Below are 13,577 nucleotides of genomic sequence, written 5' to 3'. Positions count from 1 at the left end.
TATTAAGTATTTAGTAATCGGTATCCTAGCGGTATCGTATATAGTTTACAACCTATTCTCATGCTTACCAATTTTTGCAAAATTTCATCAAAATCGGTCGGCCCTTTATGAGGAGTTCGATAACAAACACCGTGATATGAGATTTTTGTATATAGAAGATTGAATAATAGTTGCATTCACATTTCAATTTAGTGAGAATATCTATCATCGATTCTTTGTATATTTTCGTTTCTATTACGCCATGTTTTAGTTCCCGAAGAGAGGGAAACATTGCATCGGAATTTCAACCCTACACCTTTTTGAGATTCTCCTGCTTTGTTTTTAACAAAGCTTGCTACTCTCTATCAGATTAGCCTTTAAATTAGGCTTTAAATCAGAATGAAAATTTTTACTATGCGTTATTTATTTACGTCTTTCTTACCTTACTTAACCTATTTTCCATACATCTTCCGATATTTCCACTATAACTTATCATTATAATATAAAATTATCTTCTCACACAAGTTTTGTAAGAGATTAATTCACCACATGAAGAGAACAAAGTTAATTTTCATTCATAATTTCTATTTGTAAAGTGTTCATTCTGTCTGAAAAACCCATGTATTGCCTGAACACATGTTTCTCTCATGGAAAAATAATCTTCTGTAATTTTATAGCATTTGGCAACCTTCACAACTCGCGTGACTCGGCTTCCATGTTATCTAGCACTTGGTCGACGAAAATGCCGAAAAGAGAGTAAGAAGCCAGTTGTCATGTCTTGTCTTAGGTCAAAATCAATATTTTCATCATGGTGAAGTACGCGAACGAGCAACGCTTTATAATTATTGAAAATTACTATGGCGGAGGAGGGAGTGGGCCGTATTTCTCCGTCGATGAGAATGACCGTCATGTTACCGTCAAGACTATTTTTGGCCAGAATTGGAAGATCTCAATTATAAATGAGATGTGGTTTTAACAAGACGGTGCCACTTGCCACACAGTGCACGTTACAATGAATTTATTGAAAAGAAAGTTTGGTGAACGTGTTATTTCGAGAAATGGACCTAACGATTGGCTGCCTCGTTCATGCGATTTGACGCCATTGGATTTCTTTCTATGGGACTATGGGACTATGGTCTATTCCAACAATTGTTGGCTTGTTCAGAAGAGTTCATAGACAACATGCAACGCAAAATTCACAATATTCCGGTCGAAATGTGTAACAGAATAGTGGAAAATTGGGTCCAACGGAACTATCGCTGAAAACGGGTCCGTAGGGGTCATATGAACGAAATCGAATCTGTCTTTAAAATGTAGGAGTTGAACTACAACTAGAATAAATTTGAACTCAATATCTCAAAAAACATGTGTTTTTTTTAGGTTTTGAATGTTTTTTTTATATCCAAAATATATATTTTTATTAAGTCTCATATGGCGCCAGCCTAGCGGGGCCGGGAGTTCAATATTTCGACAATGTTTGTTTTCAACTATGTTAGTAATATGTAACCGATTACTCGCGGTTGTCTTGAGGTTAGTATTACAAGTGTTCTCATAATTGGTATGTTGCAGTCTTCAATGCTCTGTACGTGTGCCCGGCAAGGGATACTTCCTATTGGGATGCAAGCTGACCATTAATCAGCAACGCCCCCTAGTCTGTACCCCATATCTAGCGTGGTGCGTCTTCTCGACTCGAGGAATCAAGGATAAAATGGTCACTAGCAGGCGCAATCATCAGCTCGTGTAGAGTTGTCATGAGCAGTACAACCTTTGGTTGTCATGAGCAGTTCAACCTTGTTGAATCATCAGTGGGCTGCACAAACTTCGGCCCGTGTATCTGTAAAGAGTGTGTGTATGTATTGCCGCGACTAAGTAAAAGTTTATAGATCGGATAGGAAGGATATGAAACAAGGACACAACGAAGGAAACATCATTAAACGTTGACATCGGCGTTTCTGAGGAACAGGTAGTGATGGAGCAGAAGATCAGGATCACGGCTACCCAAGATATCCCGGACGGGGATATCCGATTGTCTGCTTTGTGCCCTCAATGCTCTGGAGAACTGAGAGCGGGCAGCATGGAACTGTATACACGACCAGACAACATGCTCGATGTCGTGGAGGCATCGCCACAATTTCATAGATTACTTGCTGCGAGCCCAATGCGATAAAGATGCGCGTTTAGGTTGTAGTGATTGGACATAAGCCGAGATATTACGCGAATGAAATCGCGACCTACATTCAATCCCTAGAACCATGCTCTCGTCGAGACCTTAGGGATAAACGTGTGTAACCAATGACCGAACTCATCTTCACTCCACATTAGCTGCCAACTTACGAGCGCGTGCGGACGAGGAATGTGGAAAAATTCATTATAAGCAATTTGCCTTTCAAAAAGTGTGCCTTCTGAAGCGCCCACCTTAGCTAGCGAGTCCACTTTCTCATTCCCCGGAATCGAGCAATGAGAGGGAACCCATGCTAAGGTAATCTTAAATAATTTTTCGACCAAAACACTCAATAGATGTCTTATTCTTGTTAGGAAAAATTAGATGGGCGACATACACGGAACAAGGATCTTTGAGTTTGAAAGAGGCACTGGAATTTTCATTGAAGATGCCGAAGCCAGTGGACCCGCTTATGAATGAACCGTCAGTAAAGAACATTTTATCAGATCTAACTTTCCCATATTCTGCAGAAAATATCGGCGGAATAGAATCGGAGCGTAGATTATCTGGGATTCCATGGATTTTTTCAAAAACGACAGAAGAATTGCAAAAGTATGGGAAGCAAACTTGGTTGGAGATGCCTGGTGAAGGGTGCACTTCATGGGTAAGGTATTCATGGTACAAAGACACAAAAGTTGACTGAGGAGTCAGTTGGAGTAGATTTTCGAAGTTATCAATCACCAATGGATTCATGATCTTGCAACGGATGAGGAATCTGTAGAATGTTTCTGTGAACTGAAGAGTAAACGGGGATACTCCTGCCAAGACTTCGAGACTCATCGTATGTGTCGAATGCAAATACCCAATGGCTATACGCAAGCAACGATATTGTATTCTCTCCAGCTTGAGAATATGAATCCTGGCAGCTGATCTGAAACAAAAACTGCCATATACCAACACTGATAATATCGTTGTTTTGTACACCTGAATGAGGTCTCCTGGAGGGGCACCCCACCATGTTCCGGTAATTGTTTGGAAAAAAATGATTCTTTGCTTTCATTTCTGTTTCAGATACCCAATATGTCTTACCCAGGTACATTTAGAATCAAAATATACACCGAGGTGTTTGAAAAACTTAGAGTGCATGATCGTTTTGCCGGATAGGTGAAGCTGGAATCGTGCTTCTGGATTTCGTGCTTCCTAGAAAAAACGACCATTTCAGTTTTCTCCGTAGAGAATTCGATACCCAGCTTAAGGGCCCACGTAAACAGATTGTTCAGGGTATCTTGCAACGACTTTTGCAGAACGACGGGATTAGTACCCGTGATGGAAATAACTCCATCGTCTGCAAGTTTTCTCAGCGTGCAGTCTCTAGTTAGACTGTTAGTCATCCATATCATTGACGTAAAAACTGTAGAAGAGGGGGCTTAGGCAGGAGTTTTGCGGTAGGCCCATAAAACTGTAACGAGAAGATTTCGAGATGCCATGAGAGAAAATAATGTGCTTTTCTGACAGTTAATTGTATAGGAAATTATTCGGAATTGGTGAAAGTCCACGATAATGAAGCTTCTCTGAGAGAATTTCCATGGAAACTGAATCAAAAACCCGTTTGATATCGAGAAAAATGGAAGCCATTTGTTGTTTGCGAGCAAATGCGATTTAGGTTTCAGAAGATAGCAGCGCGAGACAATTATTCGTCCCTTTTCCTAGGCGGAAGCCAAACTGAGTATTTGACAGCAAATTGTTCGTTTCGACCCACTTGTCCAAACGAAGTAGAATAATTTTCTCTAACAATTTACGAACACAGGATTACATTGCAATTGGCCTATACGAGTTGTGTTCGCAAGCCGACTTGTTGAGTTTTCGTATGGCTATCACTCTCACTTGTCTCCAGTCATGCGGGACAATATTCAGCTCCAGAAACTTGTTGAACAAGTTCGGCAAACGCTGTTTTGCCAAGTCGGGAAGATTCTTCAACAAGTTGAATTTAATCTTGTCCGACCCCGGAGCTGAATTGTTACATGAGAGAAGGGCGATTGAGAATTCCACCATCGAAAAATTCTCATAATCGCTTTGTAGTGGAATGTCGCGTACAACGTTTTGTGCAGGAACGGAGTCTGGGCCTTCCTTGCAAAGTTAAAAATCCAACGATCAAATATTCCTCACTTTCGTTTGTATGGCTCCAGCCACGCATTCTCCTAGCCGTATTCCAAAAAGTGCTCATAGCCTTGACAAATCATTGACGAACTTCCGCCAATATCCACGCTTTTTTGCTTTAATCAAACCTTTTAGTTTGGCTTCTAGAACTTCTAGAAGTACATTCGAAACCATTCCACTAATCCAGTTTTCCTGAATTTTTTGAAAGCGGATGATTTTTCAAGGTAGACCTTTGAACACTCCTTGTCCCACCAAAGTGATGGAGGACGACGTCGGAAAGTGGTAGCAGGAACACGTTTCTTTTGAGCTTGAAGTGCGCTCTCGTAATGCAAAGTCCTCCCTACACTGGGGGGCCCGTGATATATCTTGTTAGAATGATACGTCTCTTCCCGTTGTTGGTTAAACTTCAACTCTTTTATTGAATTCAATCTTTACATTTGTACCCTACGCTTGGGCGGTGGCTACGTGACCCTTTTTGAGGTACTCAGCATAATCGCCGTCGCCCGGTCATCGCTCGGGTGGCGTGACTACGATTATGCTGAGTATAGTGTTTATGTTAACTTATCGCGCTGCGCGCTTCCATTTAAGGGACGTATCCACCACAGTAAATCAAACTCGATATAAAGTTATACTCTTCGAGTGGAGGATGTTCATGCATTGAAACAATTGCTTCAGATATTATTTCCGCAATTTTTTTCCAGTCAATATTCTTCGTGAGGTCATACGAAATATTGACTGACTCACGAGAGCTTGATTCATTAGCGATCGATGAAATTATTAGTAGGTGATCACTACCGTGGGGATCTTGGAATACCTTCCACCTGCAATCCAGGGATAACGAAGAAGAGCACAGAGATATGTCTAGCATGCTTGCCCGTGCAGGTGGGTTGGCTATTCTAGTTGCTTCCCCAGTAAAAATGCCAACGACACGTGAAGTTCCCAAGCGGTCATCCATCGCGCCCGATGTTGCTTAACTTCGGTGATCGGACGAGAACCGGTGTTTTCAACATGGTATGATCATTGACTTCGTTTTGAATGTTATTAAAGTCGCAGAGCATCCACTCTATAGAGGCGGCTTCTCTGGCCGCGAGTATCATACTAACCTTTCTTTTCTTTCCCTGGTGACTGTAAGGAGGTGGCCAACATCGTTATTGTCTATTGAATTGTTGAATAGCCAGAACATGAGTATGAGTATGGTTTGCTTGGCCAAGCACCATTCAGTGTGCCCTTTTTGTAATTTCGTTGGTTCAAGTCAATCGCAGAGAGTAACTACGAAGTGAACAGTCAGCCAAGCTTAAGGTCAAGCTCTTGGGCTTCTCACCGGCGTGAGACTATTAATCCAATTATAGTCGGAAATTTTGGGCAGCTATTCTACCTAAATCCTCAATCCGTTTCCATGAATTTATTTCATGAATTCACCCCAATATAGGTTAATCCTTCTACTTATATCCCCATCCGTGTTTGTTTTCCTAACCCCATCAATTTCTCTGCTCATTTTGATCTATCTATGAAGCAGGAAATCCATAGAATTCCAAATTATGTTCTACTGAAAATCTCTCGTACAATCTTTCAAGATCATCCTTTACGTACATATCTAGAAAGGGTACTTATAATTTGGTCCCTGTATTTCTGTCTTACTTATGAACTAACTGGTAGAAAATACCTATATCAAAATAGTTATAAAAAATAGTATACAATTGAAGATTGAAGACACAAAAAATCTCATAAAAAGAACATAAAAAATTGTATTACATATGTCTCAAATTTTATAATCTAATATTTTTGTCAATATGGTGCTCAAGTTTCACCACTCCTCCAAGAGTTAAAAAAACAGACCTTGAAATGAGGTAATTCTGTTCAAGGCGGTACTATCTCAAGCCTTTCTAATCGTTCGATTCGAAATCGACCCATGTTCCTCCCTTGCAATTATAATGAAAGCAAACGTCAGAAACATAAAATCCATGTTACATGGCCACTGATTACATTTATGCTCCAAACAGGTTTAATTTTCCGCTTCGCCAAAATGCTACAAATCATCCATTGGAACAGCATCATCGTAGAATAAATTATGAGCACTCATTTCCAACGTCGTACAATATTAAGCAGAAACAAATGGAGCGTACCGAACACTTCAGAATCTACCGCCACCGTCAAACGGGGAGTGAACTTGTGTACGTTCCGGAAGTCTGGAGAGTATTGGGACAGATGAATTTGGATGAAGCGCATGCCGGAAAAGTAAATACCGTATAGCAACGAATGCGAAATGTAAATATTTTATTCCAATCCATCCGTGCCCTGTTGATATTTTCATTTGCCACTACTGCAAAACTTGTGAGAAAACGACAGATGGAGAAACGGGCTTTCGGTCTGGATGAAATGCCACAACAAACAATGGAAATCTCTGGTGAAAAATTCAGAAGACGATGGCACAAACAAGTTTATATCCGAAAATTGGAAATGTGCCCGGTGATGGGCGAAAGAACAATCCTAATCTTCTCACCGGGGAAAGTGGTATTGAGCGATTTCTGATTTATTGCGCTTTCCGGTGCAGAGCCATTGGAAATATGAAGAAAAAAATTAACAAATATATTCATACGTCGCCCTGGATGGTACATTTCCCTGCAACGTGTAATTCCGTTCATTACATTTTTTGTCGAGCAGCGCTGGCTAATCTCCCGTCATCCCGGATGAATAATGTCTCTTTCAGATTTTTCTCGGAACATTACATCGAAAATCCCACGCCAGAGACTACTATTTGCATGTATTCTAAATAGTAGAGTTCATGCTTTGGGCTAATGGTTATGCCAACATCGGCTCACACACGTTCCGTCGTACGGCGACAATTATCCGAACAAGCGCCTGTGTGGCCTAATCACGTTGTCTTCCACCGTGGTACGAACGAGTGAACGAGCGGTTTTCGGTATTATCCTGGCTCCATCGGAAGGCTGGTGCCGTCGCTACTACACATATGAACAGTCACGAACAAGTCATAAATGTGAGAAATCACGTATTGTGTATGTGCTATTCGTGTTTTACCACGATGGTTTTACTCTGTTTACTTTAAGTGAACCTGGAAAAGGACTTTGCATAAGATATTGCAGCCCATTCTCTCCCGACAAGAAAATGAAATTGCGGTGCAACAAGTGCACTGTAACACTGGAACTGAGTGTTTCGATGAAACGAAAAACCCCTGATTACTTGTAATAAAGCCAATCATCTATTCAATGCAATTATTGTACACATTCGCTCAACTGCTCTTTCCTACGTTCAGCATAGCTGAAAAGAGGACCCCAAAGCGGGCAATTCTCATCTGGAATTGCTGCCCAAGGCTATAGATATCTATCATAAACAAACTTTTTTAATCAGAGAAATATTGTACGCAAGAAGTTGAAATTAGTATCATAGCCGAATCTCAACTTGTTTTGAATTCTTCCCGAGGGAAGAATATAGTTCAATTTCGTGCCTTCGTGATTCAATTTCTATGTTTGAACAACCCCGGAAAAACATCCCTCATGTTGTATTTCATATCAATTAAACTACAAAAAGAAAAGAATTTGATTTTTTGTTTTCATTCGTTTATTTTTACAAGCCCAATTACGTAGGTTTCAAGGAGCTAAACTGTTAACTCTATTTTTTTACTAATAATTGAAAAAAAACAATTTTATTTTATTTTATGCGAATAGAATACGAAATTGATTACTCGTCGACTCGAGTTTAGGAGGGTGACATAATTTTTTTGCGGGAGAGGAGGGGATATAGAGAGAATGATACAATATTGATGGTTTCAACAAATTCTTAATTCCTTTCTTATATTTATTGTGTACAGTGGAACCCCGATTATCCGCTAAAGTGATTATAAGGATATAAGGACAACCGCACACGAAGATCGATAGGTTGAGGCTAACCTTAGAGATAATGGAATGGAACCACCGGCCCAATTCATCTTTGTTTCATTTGCGTTTCCATTTAGTGATGGTATTTTTACAGACTAAAGAACAAAATTCGTTGAAGGCGTTTTAACGCTGATAAACCCCGGCCTCTACCGCACACACCTTTGCTAATGGGTCAGCCCTATCATTACTCGGAATTGAGCAATGTGAAAGGACCCAGACAAACGTGATGACACAACAGCGTCTGAATAAAGCACTCAAAACTGCTCGTATCTTCTCAGGGAAATATGGCGAGTGCTTTTCCGGCCTCACTGGATAGATAGCTTCGACAAAGCAAAGACTATCCGAAATAATGTTACTGTGTTCAACAGATCGTGAGCAGGGTTACCCTATCTGCAGAACAATCTTAAATACAGATTACAGATCCACAGATACAGATTTTTCAGACTTTTTGAAACAAAGAATCTGTAGATGCAGGTTACAGTATTTTTTATGTTTTCATACAGATTTACAGATTTTTCAAATTGGCGGCCCAATATTATTTATGGCTTGATCTCCATGATATTTTTCTCAACTTACCAATTTTATTCATATGGCATTCGAATCAGTCTGAATGAGATTCTTTTTGGCATTCATAACAGTTCGACTGATAAGCTCATAAGTTGAGCGTCTAGATGGCGCCTCTTGCAAAAATCTACTTGACTATCACAAAGCACCATCTTTCAATGGATACGTGTCAAAATTTGACAGCAATCGGTCGATTGATTCGTGGGTTACAGCATTGAGAGTGAAGCATCTTTTGTTATTGTGGAAAAAATGGAAAAATCCGAATTTCGTATACAGGCAAACCTGTTTTTGAGCAGTCCCTTTCTGCATGATTCCTCGTTTGTGCGACTTTTTTTGTGCGATTTTATTAGGACATCGGGTCTTGAATCACACAAACTAATCGCACAAATAATAATATCGCACCTAAACAGTCACACAAATGAGAAATCGCACAAAAAGCAACCGCACGAAATAGGTTTTCCTGTATGATAAAGCATTGCTTTTTGATGGAAAAAAATACGAGGGCAGTCCTATGAGTACTTAGCCTACAAAAAAACAAAAATTTGGAAAAGTGGCGATTTATTTCTCACCATAGTCTCCTTTTAGTTCGATACACTTGACCCAGCGATGCTCCAACTTCTTTAATCTATCAGAAAAATACGTTTTCTCGAGGTCTGCAAAGTAGGCCTCCGTGGCGGCGATGACCTCCTAATTCGATTCTAATTTCTGCCCGGCGAGTGACTTTTTCACGGGCCAAAACTGGAGAATACGGTGGATGGGGCAGCAGTTCGTAGTGCAATTCGACCAATTCGGCCATGGCAACGGCGGAATTTCCATTTTTTTCATTTTTCTAAAATCCGCAAACACGCCCGCTTCCACACACGGTCAAAACAAGACTACGAGTCCGATTCGGCTGAAATTCTGACAGTAGCCGTTTACGAGAATGTACTTTACGATAAGTAATCTCTCTTGCGATACTGACACTGTCGGGCGATGAGGCTAAGTACTTATCGGACCGCCCTCGTACAGTGCAAACCAAAGCATGGCTTGACAAACGACAAACGTATAACCGGAATTACCGAATTACCGACGCCTATTTTGAGGAAAAACCGAACGAGTACTATAAAAATGGTATCGAAAAGTTGCAAGATCGCTATAATCGCTGATCGCCCTCGTAGGCAATTATGTTGAATAATAAAATTGAATTTTGCAAAAAAAAATTGTTTTACTGTGTTACCTTATAAACTTCTCAGCCGAACTGTAACGTAGCGTGTAGTACTGCTTTCTCATGTTCCATCAAATGCAAAAGTCTGCTTCATCGGCTAGCTTTACAATAAATAAATAACACTGTTCATCTGTTTCCTTCTAAAGCACAGTGAATGCGAATTTTGGAATCGTGGAAAGCGAGATTAGTTCGTGAAGAAAGCTATGTTTCGGACAGAGCAAAAACATCACAAATAATATTATAAATTTTTTTGAACATATCCATCTTAGGAATAACACTACGACAATTCCACTGTAGAACAGTGATATTCCCGACCTCTCTATTTAAATTAGACATCGAGAGATAATCATTGCAAAGAAGGGCCATGATTGCATAAATTGCTGATAAATGTTTTTACTATAGGAAGCATTGCGGTGACAATGGTCCTAATGGAATCGAAAACATTAAAGAACGTGATAATTTTATTCTCTATATCAGACAACTTCAAAAATCCCGATTGGCAAGTTGGAACTGACGATAAAATGGGGACTACTCCCACGGAAGCCATGAGGGACCTGATTTTGCTTTTCCGCTAAACTTGACTTGGTAGGCAAACTAACAGAAGGTTTCACTGGTAGGGCTTGTTTTCGAATTTTGGGAGTGGACACATTTTGCGCCACGGATTCGCTTGGAAGATAAACGGTGTGCCCTCGTTAGCTGTGTCTGCTTCCATTTCGTCAACTGACAGCGTGGCAAACACATTTTGTATGATGATCGATTGTTGTTGTTGCTGGGCCATTGAGGAAGCGCTCTTCAGGCTTTCCGCTAAAATGCGCTTGGAACATTCCTTCAAGAGCGCTTCAATTTATCTCTACTAGTTTGAAACGTTTCACATGCAGAGAGCTCGTGGCCTTGGTGTTCCCCAAGGCCATGTGCTCCACTGACTTTCATTTAAGGCATTTAAGTCATTTCAGTCATGGGCTTAGGGACAAAAAGGTCACAGGTAGCCTCAGTTTTTCTACCATCAAGTAGTAAGGGAGGGCAGAATCCAAAAATCTGACGGCATGAATATTAATTTTCTCCTTGATGGGAAACCGTTCCGAGCTGGCGACAACCCTAGATCTCGACTGTCATCGAGAGTAGTTTTTTAAAAAGGGTAACAACACCTTTGCTCATATTATTCGCACACCAGGCCAGTTTCGTAAATCACACCCTCAATTACTACCACGCGAGAGGAGACGTAAACACTATATTCTATGGTAAATCTCTGGTCGACAACAATCTCGTTTGCGTGCTTCCAATCAGTCACGACAGTTCGCAGTTTGTTTGGTCGAACCATTGAAATTTCGGTCACGGAGGTATATATGTCGAGATTTTTCATGATATACATGGCTCTTAAAGCTTCAAAGCTATTGTGTTTAAGTGGATGGTTTGGGGGGTTGAGAGGAGTGGTTTGTGGGTTTATTTAAGAGGGGCTTTTTGGGGTAGAATGATACTTCTCCGGAAGAAAAATCTTTCGAAGTGGGAGTGCGCTTCAGCGATTATCCAGCACCCGTTTGAGCAATTGAAAGGGTGTCAGTAGTTTCAGAGTCAGAGATCTCCATATCAAAAGCCACCCCCCTTTCTGTCGTGTTAAATAATAGACTCCAATTGTAATGGCGATGAATTGACGAAAATTAAAAGCCAGCACCTTTGTCAAGTTTCAATGAGGCTTCTTCCACGATCTGGGGTAGTGGTAACATCCGTACCTCTCACGCTGAAAGTCACGAGTTCAATTCTTACTCCCGACATTCTTCCGAAATGGAAATAACGAACCAGCCAAAAATGTCGAAAGTCGCTATAATAAAGAGGAAAAATACAACCCACGGTAAACGCGTGATAGAAAATACACTATGATGAGAAAAAAAAGCCACAACTTACAGTAATCGACGCGACAATAAACGACCGATTGATTTGGCTTTCGTCTTTAGAATCAAATAAAAATAATTTGATATTCGAAAAAAAAATTGTTTGTCATTTTACACGTATCCTTGTTTGCGGAACACCCTTAATGTTGAAAGGACAAGATTTCTTGGGAACGTTGATGTCATTGAAGAATTGAGAAACAAAATACAAATAATGGTACAGACATCGATGAATATGTTTACATATGTGGACTATTCATTTTTATGCAATCCATTATGACCCTGAAAAAATTTTAGTCTAATATTCATGATTGCCTAAAACACGTTTTTCTCACTCAGTTTTTCTAATTAAATAAATCTATTATTCCCATTGCAGAATTGACTCAGGCCGCCACCAGGATTCAGGCGTGCTTCCGGGGACACATGTCCCGGAAAGACGGCACCGACAAGAAAAGCAATGAGAACGATAAGAAGGAAGAGGTCGATATCGACGAATTAACCAAAAAGGTATGATTGTATTCGGTTTAAACATAACAATTAAGGTTAAAAAAAACAAAAACGTCCGCTTCCAGGTTGCCGAGGAGTTAGACATCGACATGGACGATCCTGAACTGCACAAAGCGGCAAGCAAAATTCAAGCCTCGTTCCGTGGTCACAAAAACCGCAACCCCGTTAAATCGGACGGCAAGTAGAGCAAGCTGCCGAATTAATGAGACAACTATAAATTAAAATTTTAATATTCGAAATTTCACTAAATAAAACATTGAAAGGTATAGAAGATATAGATGCAAGTTGACCTACTTGATACCCGATAACGCATTTTTGATAGCAGTAAAACGTGAAACAAATGGGACGATAAAGAAAGAGAGTAAACTATTACTATAAACGGTGTTATAATTTCTGTAACTTTTATCGAGATCTAATCTTACTGATAAGTAACAAAACCACAACTTAGTTTAACGATGACTTCGAAGTAGACCAAGATAACTCCAAGAGTATATCTAGCGTACCACACGTTCAATGAAATGTCAACAAAACTTCTAGCGTACACGACACCACTATTTATTCGTTAATTCTCGTTTTTGGGCAACAAATGGAAGAATGAATTCAACATAATCAACAGCAAACAACAAATTTATTCAAATACAGTGCACGGACGAAAAACGATACAAATGTACTACATAAAATATGAGAAACTTTGTTATAGAAATGCATAGAAGATCTAACTTATCCATCCGTATACTGAACACAAGCAACAAGCGAGTCTAGAACTCGATAAAAAATGTAATGTTTTCATCTTTAGATTCTGCAGTTTTTATAACAACCCGATTGCAACACTAGCGCAAATGTGGATAAATTACAAAAGTACCAGCTAAATGAGAAATAAAAATGCATAATTACAGTGAGCTTTAAATCCCGATTACATTGCATTTGTTTTTTTCCATGTATCACAGTCTCTAATTTCTACTATTTACGCTCTAACATCATCCTAAGTATCCTATTTTATCGAGTTTTAAAGTTTTTTTTATCGAGTGTGTGCGCAGCTGTGCCATATTGGGAATCAATGCGTTATCATAAAACGACAATCCTGGCGCCGGATTCCCGGTAAGTTGCATTCAACACACGTAAAATCTTCCACGATATCAATCTAAGCGCTGACTCACCACGTTCCGACAACAGTTCGTTGTTTTGTTCACGGCAATTCACTTTTCATCACCAGTTATCATACGCTTCAG

At 39.9% G+C, this 13,577-nt stretch overlaps 1 protein-coding gene across 2 annotated transcripts in view; it reads left to right on the top strand.

Annotated features, from left to right (window-relative positions):
* LOC129764385 (sperm surface protein Sp17) overlaps nucleotides 1-13,264 on the top strand; it is a 286,996-nt gene extending 273,732 nt beyond the window's left edge. For both annotated transcript variants that reach the window (XM_055763399.1, XM_055763400.1), the window contains exons 3-4: nucleotides 12,218-12,348; nucleotides 12,414-13,264. In XM_055763399.1, coding sequence (XP_055619374.1) covers nucleotides 12,218-12,348; nucleotides 12,414-12,533 — 251 coding nt within the window. In that variant the 3' untranslated portion in view covers nucleotides 12,534-13,264. The remainder of the gene's footprint in view (nucleotides 1-12,217; nucleotides 12,349-12,413) is intronic.
* Nucleotides 13,265-13,577: the final 313 nt, after the last annotated feature.

The sequence above is a fragment of the Toxorhynchites rutilus genome, chromosome 2 (assembly GCF_029784135.1).
Source record: "Toxorhynchites rutilus septentrionalis strain SRP chromosome 2, ASM2978413v1, whole genome shotgun sequence".
Lineage (NCBI taxonomy): Eukaryota > Metazoa > Arthropoda > Insecta > Diptera > Culicidae > Toxorhynchites > Toxorhynchites rutilus.
The sequence above is the reverse complement of the archived record's forward strand: the minus strand, read 5'-3'. Positions and strand labels throughout refer to the sequence as shown.